Source organism: Bos grunniens, chromosome 16 (genome assembly GCF_055505025.1).
Source record: "Bos grunniens cultivar Pamir isolate PY7600 chromosome 16, Bosgru_T2T1.0, whole genome shotgun sequence".
Classification (NCBI taxonomy): Eukaryota; Metazoa; Chordata; class Mammalia; order Artiodactyla; family Bovidae; genus Bos; species Bos grunniens.
Window position 1 is genome coordinate 19,562,398 of NC_141180.1, and position 26,417 is coordinate 19,588,814.

At 53.2% G+C, this 26,417-nt stretch overlaps 1 protein-coding gene across 6 annotated transcripts in view; it reads right to left on the bottom strand.

Annotated features, from left to right (window-relative positions):
* Nucleotides 1-448: 448 nt before the first annotated feature.
* The window catches only part of LHX4 (LIM homeobox 4), a 56,883-nt gene continuing 30,914 nt past the window's right edge, over nt 449-26,417 (bottom strand). For 5 of the 6 annotated variants that reach the window (XM_086343539.1, XM_086343536.1, XM_086343541.1 and 2 more), the window contains exons 3-6: nt 11,729-11,931; nt 4,059-4,213; nt 3,498-3,669; nt 449-1,381 (exon numbers count right to left, since the gene is read on the bottom strand). In XM_086343539.1, coding sequence (XP_086199665.1) covers nt 987-1,381; nt 3,498-3,669; nt 4,059-4,213; nt 11,729-11,931 — 925 coding nt within the window. In that variant the 3' untranslated portion in view covers nt 449-986. The remainder of the gene's footprint in view (nt 1,382-3,497; nt 3,670-4,058; nt 4,214-11,728; nt 11,932-26,417) is intronic. The other variant, XM_086343540.1, reaches the window with a different exon arrangement.

A 26,417-nucleotide genomic window follows, 5' to 3' on the forward strand; every position in this document is an offset into this window, starting at 1 on the left:
CTACCGGATAAGAACTCTGGGAGACTAGCATCTGCTGATTTGGCTAAACTGACTGCATGTCTGGAATCCAAACGTCTGCAAATATTTTCACTGATTGTCATTCTGTTCTCTCCATATTTTAGCTTTGATCATTTTGGAACCCATAGCCTGTCTTGTGGAATAAATAATACAAGCAAATTAAAAAGGCACATTGTGCACCAGGGGGACTTGTCAGGCAGTCGCTGGGATGGTCCAGGGCCACTCGGCTCCAGCCTCAGAGTCACCTGCAATAAAAACCACTTCTTGCCATCAGGGATTCAGTGATTGGGATGGAATTTCATAAAAACCAAAACTGACAAAATTGTCTCTGGCGTGTAGTTCTGGGTAGGGAAAAAGTCATATTTTTTCACAGCAAAAAAAAAAAAAAAAGAGGAGGGAGCATGTTTTCAACATCAAACTGTGGTCATCAAAGTTTTCCACTCATCTTTAATAAGTGACTTTTTTTTAATTTTGAAAATTGGGGTTAAGTAAGGGTGGTCCATAAATCACTTTTATCGATACTCAAGGGCCATGAGGCCTCCACCTTGGGAATCTCGGTTCTGGCGAGAGCAGTGGTTCAGGAGACATCTCACAAGACTCTCCAGTTGGAGCAGAGTTCCCGAAGGCTTAGGTGGCCTGACACGGTCACCCCATCAACCAAGCACTGAGCAGCCAAAGCCTGTAAGCAGGACGGGGACAGGGGAGGAGCCGACCAGCCGGCACCCTAGCGCTCTGGGCTCTGCGCCCCTGTGCTGTGTTCTGAGAGGTGGCTGCTCTCCCACCGCTTCCCAGGAAAGCCAGCCCCAGTGGGGTCCCGCCGCGACCTCCCCGGGATCGGCAGAGGACTTCCATTGAAAATAATGGAAATTCACATTGGCGCACTTTCCATCCTTAAAAGGCAAGTGTCTTTCAATCCTTGAAGATATTCTCTCAAGCCAGAGGACAGGTAGGGTGGGGAGGAGAAGTGTTTAAAAAGGAGGATGATCCATTTCATCGAGCCAAGAGGCCGGGCTAGTCGGAAAGTCGGGGTAGCCTACACTGCTTCCTGTGGAGATGTCAGAGGTGGGTCCCCCAGCCATGGCTCTCAGCGTCTGGCTTACTCCCTGCCCTGCGTGCGCAATGATGCCCAAGTTACTGTCCACCGTGTAATCCAGCCCATTGAGCAAAGGAGCGTGGGATGGCAGGGACGAGATGGAGGATGGAGACTGGGGGATTCCATAGGGGCTCCCATCCCTCAAGTCCTGATAGGATTGTCCTGTCCCGTCCATGGAGAAGCTCCCATTCATTAACTGTCCGCCTGAAACGTCCCCCACGTTGCCATAAATCCTATTGGTGTGGCCAAGTTCTGAGAGAATCTGATCCTCTGTGGACAAAAGAACGGAGATTTATTGTCAGCCGCCAGGACTCCAGCGCTCCCCTGTTCTTCACAACCTAGGAATACACATGACCAGGAAAGAAGCCCGAGCATGAACCAGACACCAGCATGTCAGCCTGGCATCCAGACACGTCAAGGGGGAAAAACAGAACAAACACCTCCAGAGACCACATGCCCAGGTCCCAGAAGGCTGGACAAATGTTTCGTGAGCTTGTGGGTCTCAGGTGGGTCATGTATGAAGAGGGCTACACTGACAGCTATGGAGTACCAGTGCCTGAGGTTTGCTGTGTCACATGTCATCCACAGCACAAAGGGAATAAACTCCATGCTAACAAGATTTCATCTGAAAGCTTTCGAGCTGAGAAAAGTGCTTGATTCAGTTGTAGGGAAACAAGCAGGGCCGTAGGCTCAAGGGAGCTGAGGACTCAACACATGTATACACAAAAGCTTTCTGCTGTACCTGGGAAAGAGGTTCAGTATCAGAGGACTTGGTTTCTCTAAGTTCTTCACTGGGGACAAAGCATTGGATTGATTAAGGCAAATGGACCTTGTTTCTTGAGGAATTTCATTAAGGGGATCTCGTGGAATCTTTGCCACCTGGAAGAATTCATCTCTCCAACAGAGGTGAACAATTTTAGTCTTAAGAAAAATAAGATTATACAGTTATGTGGAGAGACCAGTGATATGTCAAGCTGGGGTCCCACCTGCACCCAACAAAAAGGAGCTACAAACCAAGACTTAACAATCCTGTATGTTCCAGATGTTGATTTCAGCAGCTTAGAGGAGACTGAGTGGCTTTCCACCCCCAGGAGGCCTGGAAGGTGAGCCTGGAACATGCCCCGGGCCTCATGGGCAGACCTTTGGGCTGACTTACGGTCCTCTCAGGAAATCATGGCCCTCACAGGCAGCTCTTGCCATCTGCTGCCCCACAGACTTCCTTTCTATTCCCACTGGGCCTGTGTGTCCATTCCTACCCCAGAGTGGACTTCAACACTCATCCCTTCTGACAACCTGCCCTAGGCTGTTGCGCATCCCATCCATGAAAATGAAAAGGTGGAGGAGAGTCATGCCCTTTAAAGGGGGCAGGAGATGAAGGCTCAGCTACACTGTAAAATGGCCATTAACTGGTGTTTTGCCTACACCTGTCATCCCCAGTGACCAGGGCCCTCTGTGGGAACCACAAGCTGCCTAAAAATGGTTGTGTCTTCCAAGAGTAAAAATGTGCTGAGCTTTCTCCAAACGCATCCAGTCAGTTGTATTCACGGATTCCCACAAGACCACTGGGATATGGGCAACGATACTGTTAAACCCATTTAGAGATGGGTAAACTGAGGCTCAAGAAAAGTAAATCAATTTGACAAAGCCACAACTGGAAACCAGATTTCTGATTCCCCAGCTCAGGCCTCTTCCCTTCTCCTGCCGCAACAGAAGACCTTCCACGTTTGAGGACTCGATACAAGAGAATGGCTATTTGCAAATAACCAAAGGATCCAAAACATGCAGCCATTTGCAATTCTACTGATGCACAAAATTTGAATGTAGCACATGCAGCAAAGCATATGTGCTGGGGACAAGATGAAGTGAGCGGTGGGGGAAGGGATTCCAGAATGAGGCCAGCCCCCACCTCACATGCACTCGCAGTACTGACTCCCCAGGGCCAAGGGCTGTGACGCACATCCTCCCACCACCAGCAGAGGAGGGGGCTCACCTAGTGGGTAATGGGAGGAAGGCCACTGCCCCCATTGAGGGGAGAAATGCCGGAGAGGGGCTTGGGGCACAGACTGAGACACAGGGGTCCTTTGCAGCTGTGTGGGCTGATGAGGGAGCCCCGGGCAGCGGGCAAGGAGGGGAGGCCTTTGGGCCCCGCAGGCCTGGGAGCCCAGCTTCCATGGGTCAGCAGCAGAGCTCTGGTTTCCTCTGCCCTGTCCCCTCTGGAAGGGCCACGACCATTTCCCCCCACCCTTTACTGCAAGTCACAGGGTGGGGCCTGTGTTCAGAAGAGAGCTGGCAAGGCCTCCAGAAAGACCCCTCCTGCCTGTCGGGGGTCACTGTTTCCCAGGGGCCTCTCCTAGGGCCTTGGCCTCGCCCCTCCAGCCCTGCTCACCTCGGAAGCTCAGCTCACTGTCACTAACCCCACAGTCCTCCGCAGAGCTCTCCTTCTCCTGCTTGCTGCCTCCCCGGCTCCTCTTGACACTCTTGTAGAACTGCCCCCAGCGGTGCCGCCCCGCGTCCTTCTTCAGTCGCTTCTCCTTGGCCCTTCTGTTCTGAAACCAAACCTGCCACAACAAGCAAAGGGACACACTTTGGGGGTGTCCACCACGAGCCCAAAGCCCCCAGGGTCCTCGAGACCAGAGACAAAGACTGAAGCCGCAGCAGATGGGTGAGGAACGGGTTGTGCCCATCGCTTCCCCTGGCCTGGGCCTCAGACATCTCTCTGGTTCAGCAGATTTCCTGGGGCTGTGGTCCTGAGCCCAGCACCCCAAGGGGATCAGGGACCGCACAGATGAAGCGCCATGGCTACCTGGAGCCGTCCTGTGGACGCGCAGATGTGGGGACCCACAGGACACCCTCCACCCCCACGCCAGCCCCGGCACCGCATGGTGCCCGGCCTGGGATCTCCGGTCAGCAAAGGCGCCCCCACGGGTTGGGGTGGCTGGAGCCTCACCTGTACAACCCTCATGTCCAGGCCTGTCTCCGAGGACAGCTGCTCCCTCACATGCCGGGCGGGCTTAGGGGAGTTCTTATAGGCGTTCTTCAACGTCTCCAGCTGCTTTGCTGTGATGGTGGTCCTGGGCCGCTTAGCTCCAGCCTCTGAGTCATCTGCAACGAAAACCACTTCTTACTGCGTCCAGCCCATCTGAAGCAGCTGGGTCTCACCCTCCTTCCTCCTTTCCTCATGTAACCTTGCCTGCTATGGGCAAGAGGGAGGAAGAATGAGCAACGTCAGGGGAGAGTACTCTTGACCTGCATGGAGCCCACTCCTGCACTACAGGCCTTCCCGAGTCACTGGAAAGGTAGGACAATATGCTGTTCCCTCAGCTCCCTGCCTCTCCCCATCCCCTCCCAGCCCAGCCACACGGGGCTCTCATCAGACTGAAGGTGTACCATTCTACATGTTTCCCCATCATGGCACACTCCACTGGCCAACCTTGTGAGTTACTGCCAAGGCTGCGGAGGGGAAGGAGACAGAAGGAAGTCTTTGCCCTGGGCTGCCCCAGATACCTGTCCCTCCTCCCATCAGAAACCTCCATTCCCCCAGGTCCCACCCATGACATCACTGCCTTTCCACAGCCCTGGGCTCATAGCAAAGGTGACGTGTCCATTTACTATTCACCTAAGCAATGTTCATAAATTATGGGTCAGAACCCAAAAGTGGGTTGTAAAGTCAATTTAGTTGATCAAAAACTAAAAGAGGAAACAAGATGGATGAGATGAGATGAGATGGGATGGGATGGGGATGGGGATGGGGATGGGGATGGGGATGGGATGGGATTGGGTGGGATAGGATGGGGTGGAGTGGGATGGATGGATGGGATGGGATGGAATAGGATGGGGTAGGGTGGGATAGGATGGGGTAGGGTGGGGTAGGGTAGGATGGGATGGGGTGGGTGGGATGGAGTGGGATGGGGTGGATGGGATGGGGTGAGGTGGATGGGATGGGATGGAGTGGATGGGGTGGGGTGGGGTGGGATGGAGTGGATGGGGTGGGGTGGGGTGGGATGGAGTGGATGGGGTGGGGTGGGGTGGGGTGGGGTGGGATGGGATGGAGTAGGGTGGGGTAGGGTGGGATGGGATGGAGTGGGATGGGGTGGATGGAATGGGGTGGGTTGGGGTGGCCTGGGGTGGGATGGGTGGAATAGGATGGGGTGGGGTGGATGGGATGGGGTGGGGTGGGGTGGATGGGGTGGGGTGGATGGGATGGGATGGGATGGGATGGGATGGGATGGGATGGGGTGGGCTGGATGGGATGGGATGGGATGGAATGGGGTGGGGTGGGTGGGATGGAGTGGGATGGGGTGGATGGGATGGGGTGGGGTGGATGGGATGGGGTAGGGTGGGATGGGATGGGGTAGGGTGGGATGGGATGGAATGGGGTGAGGTGGATGGGATGGGGTGAGGTGGGTGGGATGGGGTGGGGTTGGGTGGCCTGGGGTGGGATGGGTGGCCTGGGGTGGGATGGGTGGGATGAGGTGGATGGGATGGGGTGAGGTGGGTGGGATGGGGTGGGGTGGGGTGGCCTGGGGTGGGATGGATGGAATGGGATGGGATGGGATGGATGGAATGGGATGGGGTGGGATGATGGATGGGATGGGATGGGATGGAATGGGATGGATGGGATGGGATGAAGTGGATGGGATGGGGTGAGGTGGATGGGATGGGGTGAGGTGGGTGGGATGGGGTGGGGTGGGGTGGATGGGATGGGGTAAGGTGGATGGGATGGGCTGAGGTGGATGGGATGGGGTGGGGTGGGGTGGCCTGAGGTGGGGTGGGGTAGGGTGGCCTGAGGTGGGATAGATGGGATGGGATGGGATGGATGGGATGGATGGGATAGATAGATGGGATGGGATGGGATGGGATGGATGGGATGGGGTGGGATGGATGGGATGGGATGGGGTGGGATGATGGATGGGATGGGATGGGATGGGATGGGATGGGGTGGGATGGATGGGATGGGATGAGGTGGAGTGGATGGGATGGGATGGGATGGGTTGGGATGGGATGGGGTGGGATGGGGTGGGGTGGGGTGGATGGGATGGGATGGGATGGGGTGGGGTGGATGGGATGGGGTGGGGTGGGGTGGCCTGGCCTGGGGTGGGATGGGTGGGATGGGGTGGGGTGGGATGGGGTGGATGGGATGGGGTGAGGTGGATGGAATGGGGTGGGATGGGGTGGCCTGGGGTGGGATGGATGGGATGGGATGGGATGGGATGGGGTGGGATGGATGGGATGGGGTGGGGTGGGATGGATGGGATGGGGTGGGATGGATGGGATGGGATGGGGTGGGATGATGGATGGGATGGGATGGGGTGGGATGATGGATGGGATGGGATGGGATGGGAGGGGAGGGGATGGGATGGGATGTGATGGGGTGGGATGGATGAGACAGATGAGGGAAAGTGTTGCTTCATGAAACTTGATCAGTGTCAGGTGTATGAATATGTGTGCTGAGTTGAAACAAAACAAGATTCTTACTGTGGCTTATATTCAAACACATTTTTTTTAAAAACACTTGTATAAAGAGTGTTCAGGACAATAAGCTGACTAATCAACTGTCTTCAATGGATTTTGAGCCTCAGGTGCCTGTAAGTCAAAGGCTCTTCTCAGCCAGAGTCCAGCACAGGAGAAGCACTGAGTGTAAATGGTTTGCTCCTCTCCCAGCACTTAAGTTCATTCATTCTCTGCCCAGCACCCCTGCCCAGAGTCCGGAAGAGGAATGGCAGCTGCCTCCAGCCCCCTGAGTTCTCTGTGCCTCTTCACACTGGCGTCCTTTGAAGAGGGTCTGCTCCATGTCTATCTTCTTCCCTTTCTTCCCTTCCATCCAAGGAAGTCCTCTCTTAAAACAACAATAATAGCTGATGTTTATCAAGAGCTTGATGTGCCTGTGATCTTCATGACCATTCTAAACGGCTTTTCTTGGGGTCAGAAGACCTGGGTTCACCATTCTCACTGAGTCAATGATGTGGGCAAGTCCCCTCACCTTCAGAAGCCTGCGTGTGGGCAGCACGGTGCAGGAGTAAGTAGTCATGCAGCCCGGCTCACATGACAAGCCATGGTGCACACAGTGGGTGGGGGACAGGCCCCCGGTCCTCCCTTCTCCTCGGGCTGTTTTCTTCCCCAGCAGAGCCACCATCATCCTCAAAGCCCCGCCACTCAAGTCCCTCCCTGGGGTCCTGAACCCAGTGAGGAAGGATTCCAGAGCCACTGAGGCAGACACTGAGAAAAACCTTCAAAACTCGTTGTTAGGAATCACTTCCTTCTTCCCATATTCATAGAGAGAACAATATGACAGCACTTAATGTAAATACAAAATAGTGCATTTCAAAAATATTCATATACTCTTCAGAGTTCCTGCCAATGGGGAGGAAGTGGTGCAGTGGATAGGAATCTGCCCGCCAATGCAGGGGACACAGGTTCAATCCCGGGTTCGGGAAGACTGTGCATGAAGAGGAGTTACTAAGCCCACGGGCCACAACTACTGAGCCTGCACTCTAGAGCCCGGGAGCCGAAACTCCTGAAGCCCGCGTGCCAAGAGCCCATGCCCCATAACAAGAGGAGTCACCACAGTGAGAAACCTGTGCAGTGCAATGAAGAGTAGCCTCTGCTCGATGCAGCTAGAGAAAGCCTGTGTAAAGCAATGAAGACCCAGTGCAGCCAAAAATAAAGTTTTTTTTTTTAAACCTAAAAAAAATATATATATATATATATATATACTATTTACACACAAAATTTGAAATAATGGAATCACTCCAAATTTTTAATTCATCAAGAATCACTTAATTTCAAATAGGTTGCCCTAGTGAATTAGAAATTGTTCTCAGCATGGCCACTGGGCAGTGCCATTGGGACAAACCCCTGTTGTCCTGGGTTGGTGGCTCCTTGGTTCTGTACTGCTGGCTACATACACAGCACTTTCTTCTTGCGATTACAGGGACTATTATGCTGTTATTTTAACATTCACTGTTATTATAATTTAAAATCTTTTTTATATCCTATAACAATGTCATCCAAGTATTCATTAAGTAGCAGTGGCAGTGCTCATGCTGAAAAATGCACCCAAAAATCAATAACTTTGGTGCGGAAGTTAAATGTGATAAAACGCTATGAGGAAGGCCAAGCAAGACCATGATACCCTAGGCTGTTAATTTAGGAAAGAGCATCTGGGAGGGACTGAGATAGTGCTGAGAAAATAAAAAGTAGCATTAAGGCAAAGATACATTTCACTGATTATGGATTTATGTGCTCCCAGAATACATCCCACCCCAATTTTTCACATTAATTCCTATGGGAAAATTAGCCTTAAAGTATGTTAGTTTTGAATTATGCAGGGTCTCCTAGCACTTGTCCCTGGCATAAAAGGCAACCTCATTATATTGAAAATGCAAATATTCAAGGAAATGTAACAAATGAACAAAATTATTCACACCAAGGTACAAATAGCTGATACTCAATCCTTTGTGTAGCACAATGGAGGGAACCTAAGTCGGAAAGAGGGTTTAGATTAGCAAGGAGGGATCAAAACATAAAAAGAGAAAGCCCGATGTCCCACAGCAGACCAAGGCCCCTGCTGCACTCAGAATCACCCAGGTTCCATGGGATGGAGGGTTCTCAGCCTCGCAGACAGCCAGAGGCCAGAAGAACACATCAGAAACACGGTGTAACGCCCAGTTGCTGGCAAACCTACAGCATATCTTACTGTTTGTGTTTCTCTTCCTCACTGGGCTCTCCCTCATGTGCCATCCCATCCCACAAGCTGCAGCCTCTTTGAATCCCAGGACACAGCCCTGTGTGGCAGATGCCTGACCTCCCACGTGGAGGTGAGATGCCAAGGCTCAACCAGGTACACAACCACCAGGGGACCCCCAAGTTAGTAGGTGACCCAGCAGAGATGCCCCCCAGCCTCTGAGGCCAGGTCCAGTGTCTTTCCACTGTCCTTCAGAGGTTCTGCATGGCGCAAACAATCCTGGATACAAGTGTGAGCTCCACTGGGTCATTCTTGCCTCCCCAGCTGGTCTCTCCTTTCTCTTGACCCATCCACAGCAGCAGCAGAGGCCAGGCTGTGACTTCTCAGAGTCTAAATGAGGCCTCTGATGGCGAGAAGCAGCCACCAGCCTGGGGGAAGGCCTGCATCCTTAATGTCTCTGGCGAAGGGCATCAGAGTTCCGAAGACAGCTTGGGCTCTCTGAGTCCCTCTGCATTGATGGTTTATCCCTGACAAGACGCCCTAATCTTCTGTGACACCGTAATTGACTCCAGAGCAACAGCACCAAGTGTGTTTTAAGGAGCCAGAGCAGATTAATACATTAAAGCAAAGAGCCCGGGAGCAGGCTTGCAGAGGCCGGGAAAGAGGAGAAGAGATGGAAGGGCTGTCCATGCGGAAGGCCAGAGCTGGGGGTGGGGGGCACAGTGGGAGGCAGGTGACGAAAAGAGAGGTGCCGTCCCTCCCACCTCTGCCAGAGCCAAGCTGAGCTCCAGCAGCCTCACCGAAAGGGCCTCCCCATCACCACCCTTGAACTGCATTTATTAAGCAAAAAACTAATTTCTCCATGTTTTGATCATAACCATATAATATACAGGTGGGAACTCAGGAAAGACCTGGAAAGATATACATGGAATTGTTGTTGCTTTGTTTTTGTTTTCATCAAGCCCAGAGCTGTCAATAAGAGCATTCCACAGAACACCCTGAGTTCATAAAAATTCTAGTCAGGGGCAAATGACCTTGATGTTTCATGAGTTCGTGCATCTGAAATGCCCAAGGTGAGTTTGGCCAAATGCCAAAATCTGAGCCAGGCTGGAGGGTACAGCTGTGAATGAGGAGCCTGAGGTGAGGTGGTAGGAGGTGGGAAATCAGACATGGTCTTTCTGAGGGGACCCAGGGAATGGGGGTTCAAGAGCTCCCCAAGCCCTGAAAAGTCCCAGGAAAGACCCAGGGCTGCCCAAGAACCTGACCTTAGGCGGTAGGAGCAGCTGCTGCCCAGGCCACCCCTGTGAAGGCAGGTTTTCTGGGTGGCTGCTCAATGCTGGGGCCTGACATCAGCCGTGCTGTAAGCTTCTGTGCAGACCACGGACGGGCCCGGAGGCAGCCGGGGAGGGTGGCCGGGTGCATGGGAGCAGATGGTTGAGATGGATGAGTCTTCATGAGTGAGGAGACCGGCTGAGCAACTGCTCCCACATGAGGGACTTTGGGAGACACAAGAGTCATCACCCCCAAGTCCTTGCCCTCAAGGAGCCTGCAGTCTGAGAGGTGAAACAGAGGACGTTTAACGGAAACACAGGCTGACCTGTTCCAAGAGGGACTCAGGCCAATGCGAGGGCTCTTGCTGATTGAAGCCTTTGAGGTGTAGAGGTGCTGAGGTAAATGTGCACCCCGATATACAAAGCTAAGGGCAGGGCAGTCCGGGGATCTGTCTCTTGCTTCAACAGTGCTTGGAGAAAACAGACCCAGGGACGGCCCTCACTCTAGCCTCCAACCACCCTCCAGCCTTTTTACCAGTCGCGACCTTTGGAATCCGCCACTCAGCTGTCCACGATCACCAGGACCAGACAACACCGTTTTTTGAGCTTAGCTCTATTACCCATCAACCATGAGCTCCCAGATGCATCAGAATTACTCCATCAAGGGGAGGCCGCCATCAACCGCCTGGTCAACAAGCATCTGCAGGCCTCCTAGACCTACCTCTCTCTGGGCTTCTATCTCAACCACAACAATATGGCTCTGGAGGGTGTAAGCCACTTTTCCTTCAAGTTAGCCGAGGAGCACAAGGGCGTGGAGTGAGTCTTAAACACGCAAAACCAGCAGAGCGGCCGCGCCCTCTTCCTGGACATGCAGGAGCCACCTCAAGATGAGTGGGGTAAGACCCAGGATGCTATGGAAGCCACCTTTCTCATGGAGAAGAACCCAAACCAGACCCTTTCAGATCTGCATGGCCTGGGTTCTCCCCTTGCAGACCCCTGCATCTGTGACTTCCTGGAGAACCACTTCTTAGGGGAGGAGGTGAAACTCATCTAGAAGATGGGTGGCCACCTGACCCACCTCCGCGGGCTGGCTGGTCCCTGGGTGGGGTTGGGAGAATATCTCTTCAAAAGGCTCACCCTCAAGCACAACTAGGAGTCTCTGGAGCCCAGAAGCCTTTGAGGAGCCCCTCTAATGTCAGGGTTTCTGCCTGAAGTCCCTCTCTGCAACCACTGGGCAGCTTGTTAACACCTTGGAGCCCTCTCTCAAGCCTTGGACCAAATGGAAACAATAAAGTTTTTTGCAGAAAAAAACAAACAAAGAAAAAAAAAAAACTAAGGAGCATGGAACTTCCCTGGGGGTCCAGTGGTTAAGTCCCAATACGGGGAGTCTGAGTGATGATGAGGACAAGGGCCCCAGCTACTCCTGAGCCAAAGTACTGCCTTGTCCCAAGACAAGCAGCTGCTCAGCAACCATAACTTGATTGATGCTTCACTGGGGAAGCCAATGCCAAGGACTGGGGGTGAGGGGTGGGGGGGAGATCTCTCTCCCTTCAGGCATCTGGGAAGGTTCTAGAAGAGGCAGGATGCCTGCGGGGCTCCAAGGGGTGGGCAGCCTGGACTCTGGCAGGACAGAGGTTGGCCATGCAGGGCCCAGCTGATTACCGTTCTGCTTGGCCGTCTCATAGTCCTCCTTGCACACCAGTCGCCCATCCTCCATGAGGTAGAACTCGTCCCCCGTGGCCAGCTGCCGGTTGCAGATGATGCAGGCGAAGCAGTGCAGGTGGTAGACGAAGTCCTGCGCCTTGCGGACCACCTGGGTCGGGGGGATGCCCTGCTGGCAGGCTGTGCATTTTGTGCCGAAGCGCCTGTCAGGGAACGAGAGTGGATTAGAACACGGGGGTGGGAGAGGGGTCTGCTTTCCCCCCACTTTTCATCAGCCCCTCGCCCACTCCACTATTCTGGGCTGTCCATGGGCCTCCACCTCTGGGCCATCCAGTTGTCCAGTTAACAGGTCATCAATTCACCCAGGGCCATAGGATTTTCCAAGTCCCACTGGGCAGACAGTTTCACCCTCTGTTTCCTGGTCTCTTCAGCCTTATGGTGAAGCCTAGAGGACCAGTCCCACCGGGCAATTGCAAGTGCCCATGTGCATAAAGCATCAGGCAGAACACCTCCTCACGTGCTTCCCACAGGAGGAGCCGTGTGGCCGGGACAGCCCGCATGTCAGGATCCACACGGGCGCTCCAGAGAAATCGCACTTCGGCAGCAGAGCAGGGCTCTTGACATGGTTCCTCTCTTCTTCCTCTCCCCTCCACCCTGCACACGTCAAACCATCCTTACCAGCCTCCTCCCCCCTCCCATGCACAGCTCCAGAGATGTGAGCCCAGGAATCTGCATTTCTACCCCGACACCATTCCGGGCAGGGAGTCTGCAGACCCGAGTGTAAAGGATGCTGCCTCAGACCTCGCTCCGTCTGCACCTTTCTGGAGCAGCACTGTGCCCACCACCAGCCTGGCCCAAGGCTGGGAAGGAAAGAGAAGTAGACCCATTGAAAATACAGTCCAGTTGGGTCATTTAAGCCCCGTTCCCCACTCTGGCCACACACATAGAGCCACGCCAGTGGTCCCAGAGGTCAGAGGGAAATATGGGGCCAGTGTAGAGGTGGCGATGAAGGGAAAGGGGGCGGTGGTGAGCCACTGCAGGTGAGCCTTCCCTGCTTTAGGAGGGAAGCAGGAGGGGCTGGGGAGGAAGGGGCAGAGTTTAAAACAGCAATCAACCTAATTATTCATGACATTTCACACAGCAGAACTTTATCTTCTTCAGGATGAAAGACTTCGCCTAATGGATCTGGGGAAGGTTTGATTTTAATGGTCCTTTTAACTAATGCTTATAGGCAGCCTGATTTCCCCTGAAAGGACAGTACATATTTCATCCACATTAATACCAAATAAATTAATTATGGTCATGGCGATCATGATGAATCCCAGATTAATGCAGAATGATGGGTCTCTTGTGCAGTAATGATACCTGCTGGGGGGCTGCAGGGGCCTGGAGCAGGCATGGCCAGCTGCGGCTTCAGCCCCTCCCAGGGACACGATCACAGAGAAGTGGGGGTCTGGATGGACAACCCCCAAAGAGCCAGGAGTGTGGCCCCAAGGACTGCTCCACTGAGACAAGATACGAGGAGGGTGTCAGGGTGTGAGGGGCTGAGGCGTTTGGGTTGAAAGAAACCCGGACTTCTGAACTCCTGGAATGCCTCTGGGTTTTGTGAGGAGGGTGGCGTGCAGGGAGCAGGCCTCTTGCAAGTAGAGGTTCTCAGACTGGAGCTCAGGACAGGCTCCGTCCGCCACCCCTGAGTTGTTCAAAATTGTGCATCAGGAGGTAGAGTCTGGACTTTCAACCGATTTTTTCAAAAGGTTTCAAAGCTTTCATCAGATTTCAAGTCCAGGACCCAGAAAAGTAGAGATCACATTTGTTGAGTAAGTCAGTGAATAAAGAGCCATGCTTTCAGAGATTGTGCATGGAGATGGCCAAATCTGAGAATGGAGAACAACGTCTGCTGTCAGTTCTAGGTGGTTCTGTGGCTCAGTACCCACCAGAGCACAGGTGAGAACAGGCTTCTCCACAACTACTGCCTGATCACATCACTGTATTAGAGAGGAAGGCAGGCAGGCACCCAGCTCTACTGCATGTGTGTGTGTGTGTGCGTGTGTGTATGTGTGTTTCAGGGACAAAGGAAAGGAAAGCCTGCATACATGTTACTAGAGTGTGTTCTCAAATTGCCTAGAGTTTTTCTATCCAGTCCAAGGCAATGCACAAAGCAGGTGTTTGAAATGAAACAATGCCTTCATCCTGCTCACTGCAAACTCTCTCAAATAAACCACCAAAACCCAAGTGTTCAAATCCTTTGCTGCAAAGGATAGAGCAGAAGCAGCTCCAGAGAAGAACTAGAGTTTTCCAAAAAGCAAGTCTTGTGGCCGAATCAAGGGCGGAGACCAGAGGAGGAGGAAGGCAGAGTAGAGACCTCAAAACAAAGCAGAGACTCCAAAACACAGTGGAGACCCCGCCATGCCCCTGCCCACAGGGAGGGCCACATCCTCTCCCCACTAAAAAGCAGGCAGTGGTTTTCAGTAACCAGAAGCCCAGTTGACACCAGAGCCCCAGAGACATGAAAGATAACAGGGATATAAATTTAATCTACATACCGACAGTGATTCATGCATGAGGGTGGCAAGTGCACAAGAAAAATGAAAAATAAATGGACTTTCCCACCAGCGTTTTTTAGCAATTGAAGCAATTTTCCTGATTGTGGGATTTATACCGATGGTAAGTGGAAGTTGCTTCTCGTTACCTTTCTCCCCTGGAGCACAGCCAATGAGACTCTTTGTTGAGGGGACTGTGTGCATCCCCGGGGCCCACAGGGCTCCCCTAGTGTGGCTGAGGCCCGAGGGGCACTCAACCCCCACTCCTGGTCAGAGCCAGCAAGCCCAGGATACAGTGCCGTCATCCTGTGAGTTGCGGATGTGATGATGACGCTGTCGTAAGTTTCCAGATCTTAGACTAGCCAGGGCTGCAGGTGCAACAGCCATGGCCTTGAAAGGCTATGCGGCTTGTTCTGCAGCAGGCAGTAATGAGATGGCCATAGTTAAAACTCCCTGGATGGAAACAAGGTAAAACTGTGAATTCGCCCCGAAGGATGACGGCGACGGGGGCAGAGCAGCACACTGGCCAAGGGAGAGGCCTCCGAGGAACTTGCCAGTCAGCACCTGCTTCATCCTATCACTGAGCCCCTACTGCGTGCAGGGCCCTGCCCACTCAGGTGCAAACAGCACTGGCCTCGCTCATCAGAAGGACAACCCTTCTGGTGAGTGCTGCCTTGCCAGACCTCCGTGGACAGCCGGTCTCCCCAGGGAAAGCAGTTGGAGCTGATCCAAATGACAAAGAAAATGCAAGGAAGAATTGTAACAGCTCACATGACTTTCCTCCACAGAGCAACATCACTGGCGATTCTCTTATCCCTGCCCAGGGAGAACCTCTGAAGGAGTGGATGAATGCATGCTGGGAGGAATGAGTGTACCAACTGCGTCTTCAGGCACAGGTCGGAGCAAGCAGGGGAGAATTAGCACGTGACATAACCGACAATTTGTGACCCCAGGGACTGTAGTCCACAGGCTCCTCTGCCCATGGAATTCTCCAGGCAAGAATACTAGGGTGGGTGGCCATTCCCTTCTCCAGGGGATCTTCCTGACTCAGGAATCGAACCTGGGTCTCTTGCATTGCAGGAAGATTCTTTATCGTCTGAGCTACCAGAGAAGCCCATAATAGCTGCAGCTCCTGGCAAAAGCTTTTCAAAGAAGGGACTTGAACCCCCTGTAAAATGAGGCCTGAAGTTTATTAAAACATCAACTTTCCACCCCACGTTGCTCCCATCATCACACTCAGTCCACAAATGTCTCCCAGCCTGAAAGGTAGGGACTCTGATAGCCTCTGACAAATGAGAAACTGCGGCTCAGATTGGTGAGGTGCTGGCCCTGGCTCACACAGGCACAGAGTAGAAAGACCAGGATTTGAACTCGGTGCTTCTGACGGCACGGCTGGCACACAGTGGGCGTCAGAGACGCAAATGCCACTGAGAGGCCAGTCACGGTGCACCCACTCTGAATTGGAACTGGCGCTCAGGGGCCCTGTCCCCCTCTGAGCCACTGGGGTCCCCGACCCTGCAATGTGGGGACCGCCCCAGGAGCCCTCCCCCAACAGTCAGTGTCACCCCAACACACCGACTGATCCTGTCGACACTCCCCTGCCCCTACAGCTCAGGCGTGAAGGGCCTGGGTTGCTGACTGTGGAAATGCACTAGATGTCACGGCTGACATTCAAGGGCTGCCCCTGACCCCAGCGAGGGGACGAAACCTGTGTCCTTGGTCTCACCCTTCCTTCCATGCTCAACCCGAGTCCCCTCGGCCCATTTATCTGTCCACTCCCACCCCTCTCAACAGGCCTGACTGGCCCTCTCTCCAGTGCAGGATCCCCAGATACTGCAAAACGGATGCCAGGGAGACCTGGCAGGCGTCACATCTTCTAGAAACAGGTGCATGTAAACCGTCTACCACAGGTGTTCCAGCACATTCCTCATTTTATGTTCTCACCTACGATCAGACCAGGCACCATATTCTGGTCACCAATACAATTAAAAAGCAGCTCCCAGTTACCAAGCACCTGCTGTGTGCCCGTGTCCATAACCTCACTTAAACCTCACCACCGCTCTCAGAGCACAGCCCGCTACCTCCCTGGGGTGTCATCGCCACCCCCAGCCTACCCCCGCCCTCCTGGGTTGATTTTGCTCCTGGCTCACCCTCACGCTCACCAACTCTGTTGCCAGAATTCTCAGTGACATCGATGTCCCCACAAGTCCCTCCTGACCCTGTGCACTGAATTCTTTGACCTCTTCTCCTGAAGGTCATGGGCTTCCCAGGTGGCTCAGTGGTAAAGAATCCACCTACCAATGCAGGAGACACAGAAGCTTCAGGTTCTATACCCAGGTCAGGAAGATCCCCTGGAGGAGGAAGTGGCAACTCACTCCAGTATTCCTGCCCGGGAAACCCCATGGACAGAGGAGCCTGGTGGGCTACAGTCCATGGGGTCGCAAAGAGTCAGACATGACTGAGCGACAGAGCAGGCACCCCTGAAGGTCATATCCTCAGACACTCACTCTCATGATCCACCCCAGACAATCCCATCAGGAACTAGAGCGCCTCCAGGAATGACTTTCAAGCATCACAGTGTCTTGCCCTTCTACTCGGTGCCCACAGCAGCCTGACTCCCACAACCCTGCCACCCGGCCCATTCTCACTGCCCCTCGCTCTCCTCATGGCCTCACTTCCCCCCAACCCAGCAAAGACTCCGTGGTCCAGCTTAGAAACCCCTCTCCTGCCCATACCCTCAACTCCCAACCCTGCTCTCAACCCCCGACCTCCGCCACGCAGCACAGGTGTCAGGACAGGGCTGAGGGAAACATACCTCCTCACTGACTGGACGACCTTTAAACTCAGGGTCCAGACCTCCGGAGGGCCTGGGAAAGCACAGTGCCCCCTCTCGTCTGTTAATCCTACCCTCCTATCCCTTCTCTCTCCCAATCCCCTCATCCTTGGTCTCAGCTGGTGGCCCAGCTTCCTGTTTCCGGGACAAAAGAGGGGCTCTCAGCAAAGGCCTGCTAGGCATTCCCCCTCTTCTGTCCACCCACCGCGTGCCCAGTCTCTCGCTCTCTACAGCTGACCCATCGGTACTCCCAGTCAAGGCTGTCGGCCCATCTGGGCACAGAGTCCACTCCTTCCTAGTAAGATCATTCAGCAAGCAACTAGACCCCTTGCCACCCACACCATCAATGTCCCCTGTCTATCACAGGTACCCAGCAGCATACAGCACCGTTACTTCTGCCACTTCAAGACAAAACAAAAAACTTCTCTTAACCCTATGCCTCCTTGCATCTCTACTCCCCTCGGAGCAAAATCCCTCAAAAACAGGGTCTATACACAGTCTCTAATGCCCCTGTTCTCATTCTACCTCCAGTTGCCATATGCCAACTTCACTGGGCCACAAAGTTCCCAGATATTTGGTCAAATGTCTTCCTGTGTGTGTCTGGAAGTGGTTTGGACAGATTAACATTTCAATCAGTCGACCGAGTAAAGCAGATTGCCTTCCTCACTGTGATGGGCCTCTTCCCATCAGGTGAAGGCCCAAACAGACCACAAAGGCCTGTCCTCCCAAGAGTGAACTCCTCCCGCTTGACTGCGGGAGCTGGGACGTTGGTCTTTTCCTGCCTTTAGACTTGAACTGAAATGCTGGCTCTTCCTGGGTCTCAAGCCTACCGACTTGTATATACCATCAACTCTCCTGGGTCCTCCGGCCCACTGACTGCAGGTCTTGGGGCTTCTCAGACTCCAAAATCCTGTGAGCCAATCCTTAAATTAAATCTCTTTATACACACACACACACACAGCCTGTTGGTTGCATTTCTGTGGAAAACCCTGACTAATACAACACTCCAGTCAGGTGGTCGCCCATGAATCAACCCCAACTTCACTTAACCAGGAAGCCCCAACACTGCTGAGACCATTGGTTAGGTCTCATTGTCCCTTACCTTGCACCACATCGGCTGTCCCTCCTCCTTAGAACACATCACTCACTGGGCCTCAGGACCTGACTTTCCGGGTTCTGCTCCTTTCTCTGGCAGCCCCTGTTCCACCTCTCTCCACCTCTTCTTATCCATCCCACACCTCTGGGGATTCAACTTCCACCTCCAGCTGGGACCTCCTCCCAACTCCAGATGGTACAGCCCACAGCCGCCCCCTCAGCATCTCAACTCCTAATGTTCCCTCAGCATCTGCTCCTTCCCCATCTCAGAGAAGGGCGATTTCTCTCTTCCAGTTGCTCAGGCCCACTGCCTTGGACACCCTGGTGTGATCTGTCAGCAAATCTCATTGGCTCCACCCCAAATTACAACAGGCGCCACTCCCCCATTTGTAGGGGAAGAAATAAGTTCAGAAAGGGTAAGAAATGTGCCAGAGACATCACAGCAATAGACAGTGGAGCTGGAATTTGAACCCAATCCTCTTCCTTTCTCTGGGCTGTTGGGAGCAGTCCAACCCAGGCCCACGCCAGCCCCCATGTGTGGGAGCTGCCACAGAGCGGTGCACCATCCCAAGAAAACAAAATATCACACAACTTAATTTTATGCTTTAATTGCTTGGCGGTGATTTACTGCTGGCCATATATTTTTTCCCCAGTTGACACTTTCCTCCATGTATTTCTTTTATCTATCACCACGCTTGACAGGTAAGTCGCTGATATTTACTGTTACTGTATGTACCAATATTTCCAACATATATCACCACCACAGCCATGTCACGGCACACAGAGTCCTGCCCTAGCACAGTCAGCCTTCTCCAGATGCAGAAGGTGCCATATTTGGAGAAGGCCTGACACTGGAGAACATTAGAGCCTTGGAGAATGGGGACACAGTTACACCATATGCATGTTCACACATAAACCTCCCAGCCCCAGCAGAACTCCGCTCAGGCTCCGCTTTTTATTTGCAGTTTCTAATATAACATTTTTCTTTTCAACGAGCATTCAATATTACTTTGAGATGAATGCAACTGGAAGAGCTTTAGAATCAGTCACCTAGTCCAACCTCCTCATTTAACACAGAAGAAAATGGCCCGGAGAGGGTCAGAGATTTGCTCAAGATCACACAGCCCAGTGAGTGGCAGAAAAAAAATCTACAGCCCAACTCTCCCTTCTCCCATCATATGTCCCTGCTTTCCCTGCCGGGGGGAGATTTGCTTCCCAAGAGGCAATTGGGATGTCCCTGCTTTCCCTGCTGGGGGGAGATTTGCTTCTCAAGAGGCAATGGGACGTGTAGGATCTGATCCTCTTCTCCCAGAGTCCAGCCCATCTCTCTTAAATTTTTGTGAACATGCATGAAGCATTAGTATTCACCAGGGGAGTTTCTAGCGAGCTGTCTTACCTGAACTCACAAGAGCCCTTATCATAGGCATTATTAGTCCCTTTCCACAGGTGGGATAACAACATTGTCCAACTAGCCCAACAACATTGTCCCTCCTTTCCACCCCCTTCCTCCGGGCACCTAATCAGCCCTCCTGATCCCAGGCTAATTCTTCTCTGCCAAGGTGTTAGCTAAGCTGTTACCAAATTACCCTGTGTAGAAGTGCCAACTGGGATGTTTGCTTAAAAGCAGAAAAGTCATCCCTGATTCCTGACTCTGGCCCCAGATTGCACACTTTAATAAGCCCCTCATTTAATAAGTCCAGCTGTGGCATGGACTGTGCTTTGAGAAACCCTATGTAATGGGTGCTCTAGGCCCTCTTGCAGCAGGTGCAGACTGCCTGCTGATTCTTGAGCCCTTCAAGGCCTGAGAACTCATTCTCACGGAGGTGCAGCAGGCACTGGGACGGGAGAGGCACAGGGCCCCCTCCCAAGCCACTCTCACCCCATCCCGCAGCCAGCCGCAAGGACCCACGATGCCCATCACGGGGTCTAAGGCTAGTCCGCAGCTCCTCCTCAGGTGGGCTTCCAGGGGCACTGACAGACCCCAGGAGGCACAGCCACAAGCCAGAGACTGGCTCTCACTGGACGCTCATGTGATCTTGGCCAGAGAATCAGCAAGCAATGTGATGGAGCCAGGCGATGAACCCCTGAGTGCTGGGTTCAGGAGATTCAGGAGCCAGGGTAGTAAGGTGACCAAAGATGGGCCTGCAGCAGGAAGGCATGAGGGGAACAAGATGAGTAGGATAGCTGATTGGAAAGCTTCCAGTGGTGCAGAGGCGTATGGCAGGGGCCCGAGAGAAGACAGAGGCAGTGGGAAGGGAAAGAGAGGGCCTCTTGGAGGTGGGACCCTGTGTCTCAGTACCTGAATGAAGCGGGGCAGAAGGTAAAGAAAGGCTAGAGGGGTGGAGTCCCAGTGATTAAGAGAATGGGGCTTGCTGATGCCTGCTGGGGTGCCCCCATCTCCCACTCCCATGTCACTCCAATCCCTCTTTGTCTGGGGACTGTGTTTGCACAGCCCAGATGCTGTCCGACTCTCAGGCTCATCTGCAACTATTTGGTTCCAAATAGATTCCCCAGGACACAAAGGTCTCTGGTATGCAGGTAGACAGATGTCAGGGGGCCTTCCCGCGGCAAGCCTGGGCTCCTGGAGGGTGGGCGGGCGCAGCTGAACAGGAGGGCTCCGGGGCGGGCAGACAGATAATCTGTGGACTCATCACTGCCTGATATATGGCCTTGGGTCCCAGGGGGAGCTGCTCGGCTAAGTAATTGCTTCTGCCTTGATTACAGGCCTTTGCAAATGACTGTGGGCCTGGTCCCACCAGTGTGTTTGAACCTTACAAATGTCCACACGCACAGCTACTATCTGAACCATCTGATCGTTACCTTAAAAGGTTTAATTTGCTTAGTGAGGGGATTAGACTATAAACTATTCAGAAATTATGGAAAGTCACCCATCAAAGAGACCCTCCCCTTGTGAGTTCTTTAAGAACATTTTTCGAGAATGGTGTGTGTGTCGTAGTAGGTGTGTAGTCATCAAAAATAACAGGTGGCTCGGCAAGAACCTGGGCCCAGACTGGACCCACAACCAACCGCAGAACTGAAGTGTCCTCTTCCTGCGGCAGCAAGGTACCAGCTAGCTAGAGGCACCCGTGCAAGCCCAGGCTGGCCCCTCTGGCCAGAGCTGGGAACTCCACTTTGGGAAGTGAAGGCTGAGGGCTGCGGTCACCACCACAGAGCTCTGGATCGCACAGGGAGGGATGGCATCCTGTGGAGAAAACCCATGGCATCTGTACACACCACCCCCACGCCAAGAGGCGGACAGCTGTTCCAGTCATCTGACCCGCCATCGCACTGGTCAGGCCCCACCTCCCTCCCCGGGACCCCTGTCTGGCTCAAGGCTTTTTTAGCCTCTGCCCCCAGGACCCTCCTTTTCTTTTTCTCTCCTCCCTACATAGATATGCTGTCATGGTCTTAATAGCCAGGGACTTCCCTGGTGGTCCAGGGTTAAGACCCCGCCTTCCAATGCAGCGGGTATGGGTTGCATCCCTGGTCGGGGAGCTAAGATCCAAAATGCTTCATGGCCAAAAAACCAGAACATAAACAACAGAGTCAATATTGTAATAAATTTTATGAAGACTTTAAAAATGGTCCACATCAAAAAATAAAAATAAATAACAGAGTAGTCACCAATAATGATGGATACTAAGTACCTCATTTCACTCCATCCCCGGAGTAACTTAGAAAAGTAGACATTTTCATCTCTTTTTTCAAGATGAGAATGAGGCTCCAAGAGGTCTAATGCCCCAAATTCACACTGAGCCTGGATTCAAACCCAATGCTTGCTCCCTCTCCAAATGTCCAACTCAGAGCACGGGCCTTATCCCATGTCCCCCAGCTTGCCCGATGTCCCATGGGCATCTGCCCAGCTGAGGGATGGAGGCCCTGGTTACAAGAGTGATTGGCTCAAGGTCACTAATGAAGACCTCACAGGAGCCAGCGAAACCACCCTGTGGCCGGGCCAAACGCAGAGCTTGCCGGAGCTGAGACAGGCTGTTCTGAACGGCGGGGATAAATCAGCAGCTCCCGGGCTCCCAAGGACGCCTCTTACCTGCCCTTGGCTGACAGCCCGTTGCTGCCTAGAGATTGACTGGCTGGGGGAGGGGCGCAGCGCCCCACTGACAGTGGTCCAGTGGCCCTCCATCTCGCTGGGTCCCCACAGTGCCAGGCAGGGGAGGGCCTCAGGCACAGGGAGACACCCCCAAAGGAGCATGAAAATTTAGACAGGACCCCCCTGGGGTGGCAGTCACCCCCGAACATCTCCAACTCTTCCCCACGGCTCCTTCTGGTAGGCAGGTGTGAGCATAGAGACCTGGCAGCCAGGATACAGCTTGAAGCTCTCCCACAAGACTAGAATGTTCTCAAGGGCTGTGGCTTACCTTAAAAATGTATGTGGATCTTGCCCTTCAATTCTCTAGCTCTCTGTTTTCATGTTATAATAATCACTGGTTTGCTTCTCAAGTTTTTGTGTAAATCAGCACAGCATCTCTATGCCATGGTTTATGCCCAGCTCACTGCCGTGAGCCAGACTACCCTGACCTCCATGTGAGGAGTTCTAGGCTTTTAAAATCATCTCAGTGGGAGCGGCAGGGGCGGGGGGTGGTGCAGGAGAAGCCAGCACGGCCCAGCCCTGGGGCAGAACTCTGACAGCTAGTCCTCTGGGGCCAGAAACCCAACACCCAGAGATTCTAGCACCTAGCAAGAAGAACCCAGCAGTGCTGGACACAGTTTACACACCACCTTCTTCCCATTTCACAGCAACTCGGTGGGTTAGAACATCACCTCTTAACAGATAAGGGGATGAGGTTTTCAGGAAGGCCTGGTTCACATGTTTGCTGATGAACAGCTGGTTAAACACAGAACAGCAATTCAATCAAGCTCCATTTGGGTTCACCAAACCAGTCTGCTCATAAAATGACTCCCTTTTTGCGAAACGCCCCTGTGTACCCAGTCTTGGGGCACTGGAGCTGAGAGACATTAAGGAACTTGTCTAAGAACCTCCAGCACTTGAACCAGGAGCAGAAAATCTGTTTTCACCGTGCTTCAAAGTAAGGGAGCTGCCAGGACCCAGACAGTGAAGAGTAGGGGACCCAGAAGCCCAAGTCCCAGACTCCTGCTATCCCCAGGCTCCAGCCCTTTTGCAAGGAGCCAGGGACCTTCCACCCCTGGATGCAAAGTCCAGACAGGACCTGCTCAGCAAACACAACCCAAGGAGTTGTTGGCTTCCTAGCTTGCAATTTTGTAATAGTCTCAGAAGCACATTGCATTAGTCGACTCACTGCCTCTCCTCTCTCGCCTCGGAATTTTATTTCCTTTGGAGAAGGGAAGCCAAGGACGCAAGAGGCAAAACAACAAACAACAGCAAAAATCAGCCAATGTTATTGAGCAAGACAGTGTTTAACAGTGCCCCCCACCCCCGCCAAAGCACAACAACCACAGAGTACAACCTTCCAACAGTACTTCTTTGTCTGTGCACACACCAACATCGCCCTCTGCTGCCAGGCACCAGTACTGCCATGTTTCACAGGCTGGAGGCTAGGGGAAGCCAATCTCTTTCACCTCCATCCTCCCCCGACTTCTGGGGTAATCACCCCTCCAGCTCCTCACAATACTGTCTTGATTCACAAAACGTCACACAAAATAAAGGATGCCCCTGGAGGTATGCAAAGCAGTAGCTCTGCCCCTTGTTATAAACAAAGAGATTTAAAGTATTGATCCCGGAACTTAGAAACACAGTGATGATCAGTAAGGTCAATGAATCCTGCCCTCTGTCTCTGAGTCAGGCTTTGGGGTAGATATCATAAAAGAATAGTACTTATTATTTTTTCTTTTTCTCTTTTACTTCAAGGTGCATAGAGAAGATGCCTTCAACCAGGCATCTTCCAAGTGCCACAGCCGCAAGCATTCTGAGGTCTTCTGGGCAGATTCGAGTGCATGGCACCTGCTGGGCTCTCTTGAGGCCGCCAGAGGTGACTCCTGCAGCCTGGTGTGAGATGCAGGAGGGAACTGGGGTGCCCAGGACTGCCCTCCCCTCCTGCCCTATCTCCTGTTCTCTCTGCTCCCAGTATCCCTCTGCATGTATGTCAGCTGAAAGCAGGTGCCTGGTGACCTTTAATGAGCTGCAATGAGGAGCAGACCGCCAGTTCTGCAGCCAGATTGCTGTCTGAGCCCCAAGTGGGCAGCAGGTCCCAAGCCCTGAGGATGGGAGGTGAAGCCGTTCTAACTGTAGACAATGCTCCCTCCCCGTCCTCACCAAGGACTGTGACTTGCTAGACCAAACTGTGCTGCACCTGTGCCTTCCTGTACCAAACAGCCATGATCCCAAATGCTGAGTGAGTCCTGACTGCCTGTAAATCCAAGGGTCCTCCCTGGGGCTTTGTGTCTGATCGTCCCTCTGTGAGCAGTGGGAAGAATCACTTCCACTTTCCATTTCTCTCCACACAGCATCCCCAGCACAGAATTAACAACCTGTGGATTCAGCACTGAATGTGTGGCCAGCTCCCCTTAACAAGGGGCTCCAGCCCTGACAGTGGGCTACCTTAAAAAGCAGAATGATCTCAGGAGAGGAGAGTAACTGTGGCTAAATAAGGGAGGCAGCCTGGGCCTCTGTGACTTGCAGGATGCCAAAGCTGGGTACAGAAGAAACTGGTCCCCACAGCACACTGTGAATTCGCCGTGTAATCTACTCTTTGTTGCATCAAACCCAGCAACAGCCTATGTGTATGGGGGAGACAGAAAAATGAATGACTAATAAGCCTTTCCTCAGGCCAACAGGTGCATGAGGAACCAGCCAAGCAAGGCAGCTTGTGCTGAGTCATCGGCAGAGACAAGGCGTAAGATGGCCAGGCCTCCACCAGGCTCCCTCCACCGAGGAGCTGGACTCACCGCCATGGAAGGATAGGGAGACCTTGAGAGGATGGACCTCATCCCCGGACCAGGGTGTGGAGATGGGGAAATGCTGAGCATGCCTGGGAGGCATCCTGCTGGGGGGCATCAGGTACCCAAGGAAAGCCATGAGCTAGGACTGGACAGGAGGCTGGGTGCCGGGCAGAAGGCTCTGGCGGCATAGTGTTTCTGCAGTATTCTGTACACGGCGGGGGCCTGCCAAAGGAGCTGGGGATGGTGGGCCAGGACCTGAGCTGTGATGGAGGATGCTGGTCTGGTGGGGAGGTGTTGTGGGCAGCAGCCAGGGGGAGATGACTACAGACCCTACTGATGAGTCTCCAAGGTCATGGAGGCAGGGATTGGGGCAACAGCCTGCATGAGTAATTGTCATTGTTATTGCTGGTCTCAGGCTTATGGCTCGTAGGCTTGTGCTAATCCCTTCGTACCCCACTCCCTGGCCCCTCCTGGGTCTAAAGTGATCCTCTTTCCTTATCGCTACTTCTCCCAAAGCCAAAGCTACATGCCAGCTGCTGCCATCTCCCTTTCCCAAACCTGGAGCTAGCCAGTCAAGGTCCAAACATCAGATAGGGCCCCAGGGCAATGCCAGGGCTCAAAAGGGCTTCTCTGATTATGGAGCTCTACGTCTTTGATCCTGACAGGCCTGCACCCAGCCAGAGTTCTGACCAAGGGATCCCTCAGCACCTCCCCTGTCCCCAGATGGGCAAGAAGGCAATGTGGCCTCTTGCTCACCCTGGAGTTCACTGAGGATTTCTGAAGGTCCAGGGACAAACGGTAGGATGAGGTGCTGGCCTTGGAAGCATGGACCGCTCAGCAAAGCCCCAAGGCCAGGCCCGCCCACCTGCTTCCTCCTGCCCTCTTCCCCACCCCCAACACAGAGGATGACAACTGCCCTATCTGGGGCCCAAAGAGCTGCCATGGTATCTGACCAGGGCATCTGTGAGCAAAGAGGGTTGAGGCAAATTCTTGTTGTGGAGAAAGGATGTGAGTGGAGGGGATGAAACTGCTTACATGGCAGAATACAGGCAACAAGGTGAGCATCAGGGGTGGGCAAAGTAAGAGAAAGATGGGGAGAAAGGGGAGTGCAGTCCACAGAAAAGAACCAGAGGCCCACCTCTCAACTGGGAGCCATAAGGACTTGCTGGGCATGCCTGTGCTAGCCACTGCCCCACCCTCAGGGAGTGTGAGCATAGATGTGTGCACATCTATGGGTGTGCACACACACACACACACTTTCAAGGAGAGAGCAGAGCTTATTTGACCGAAGTGTGATAGTGACGAGTCCTGCCTTCTGAGCACAAGCCATGGAGGCAGCCCCCGTGGT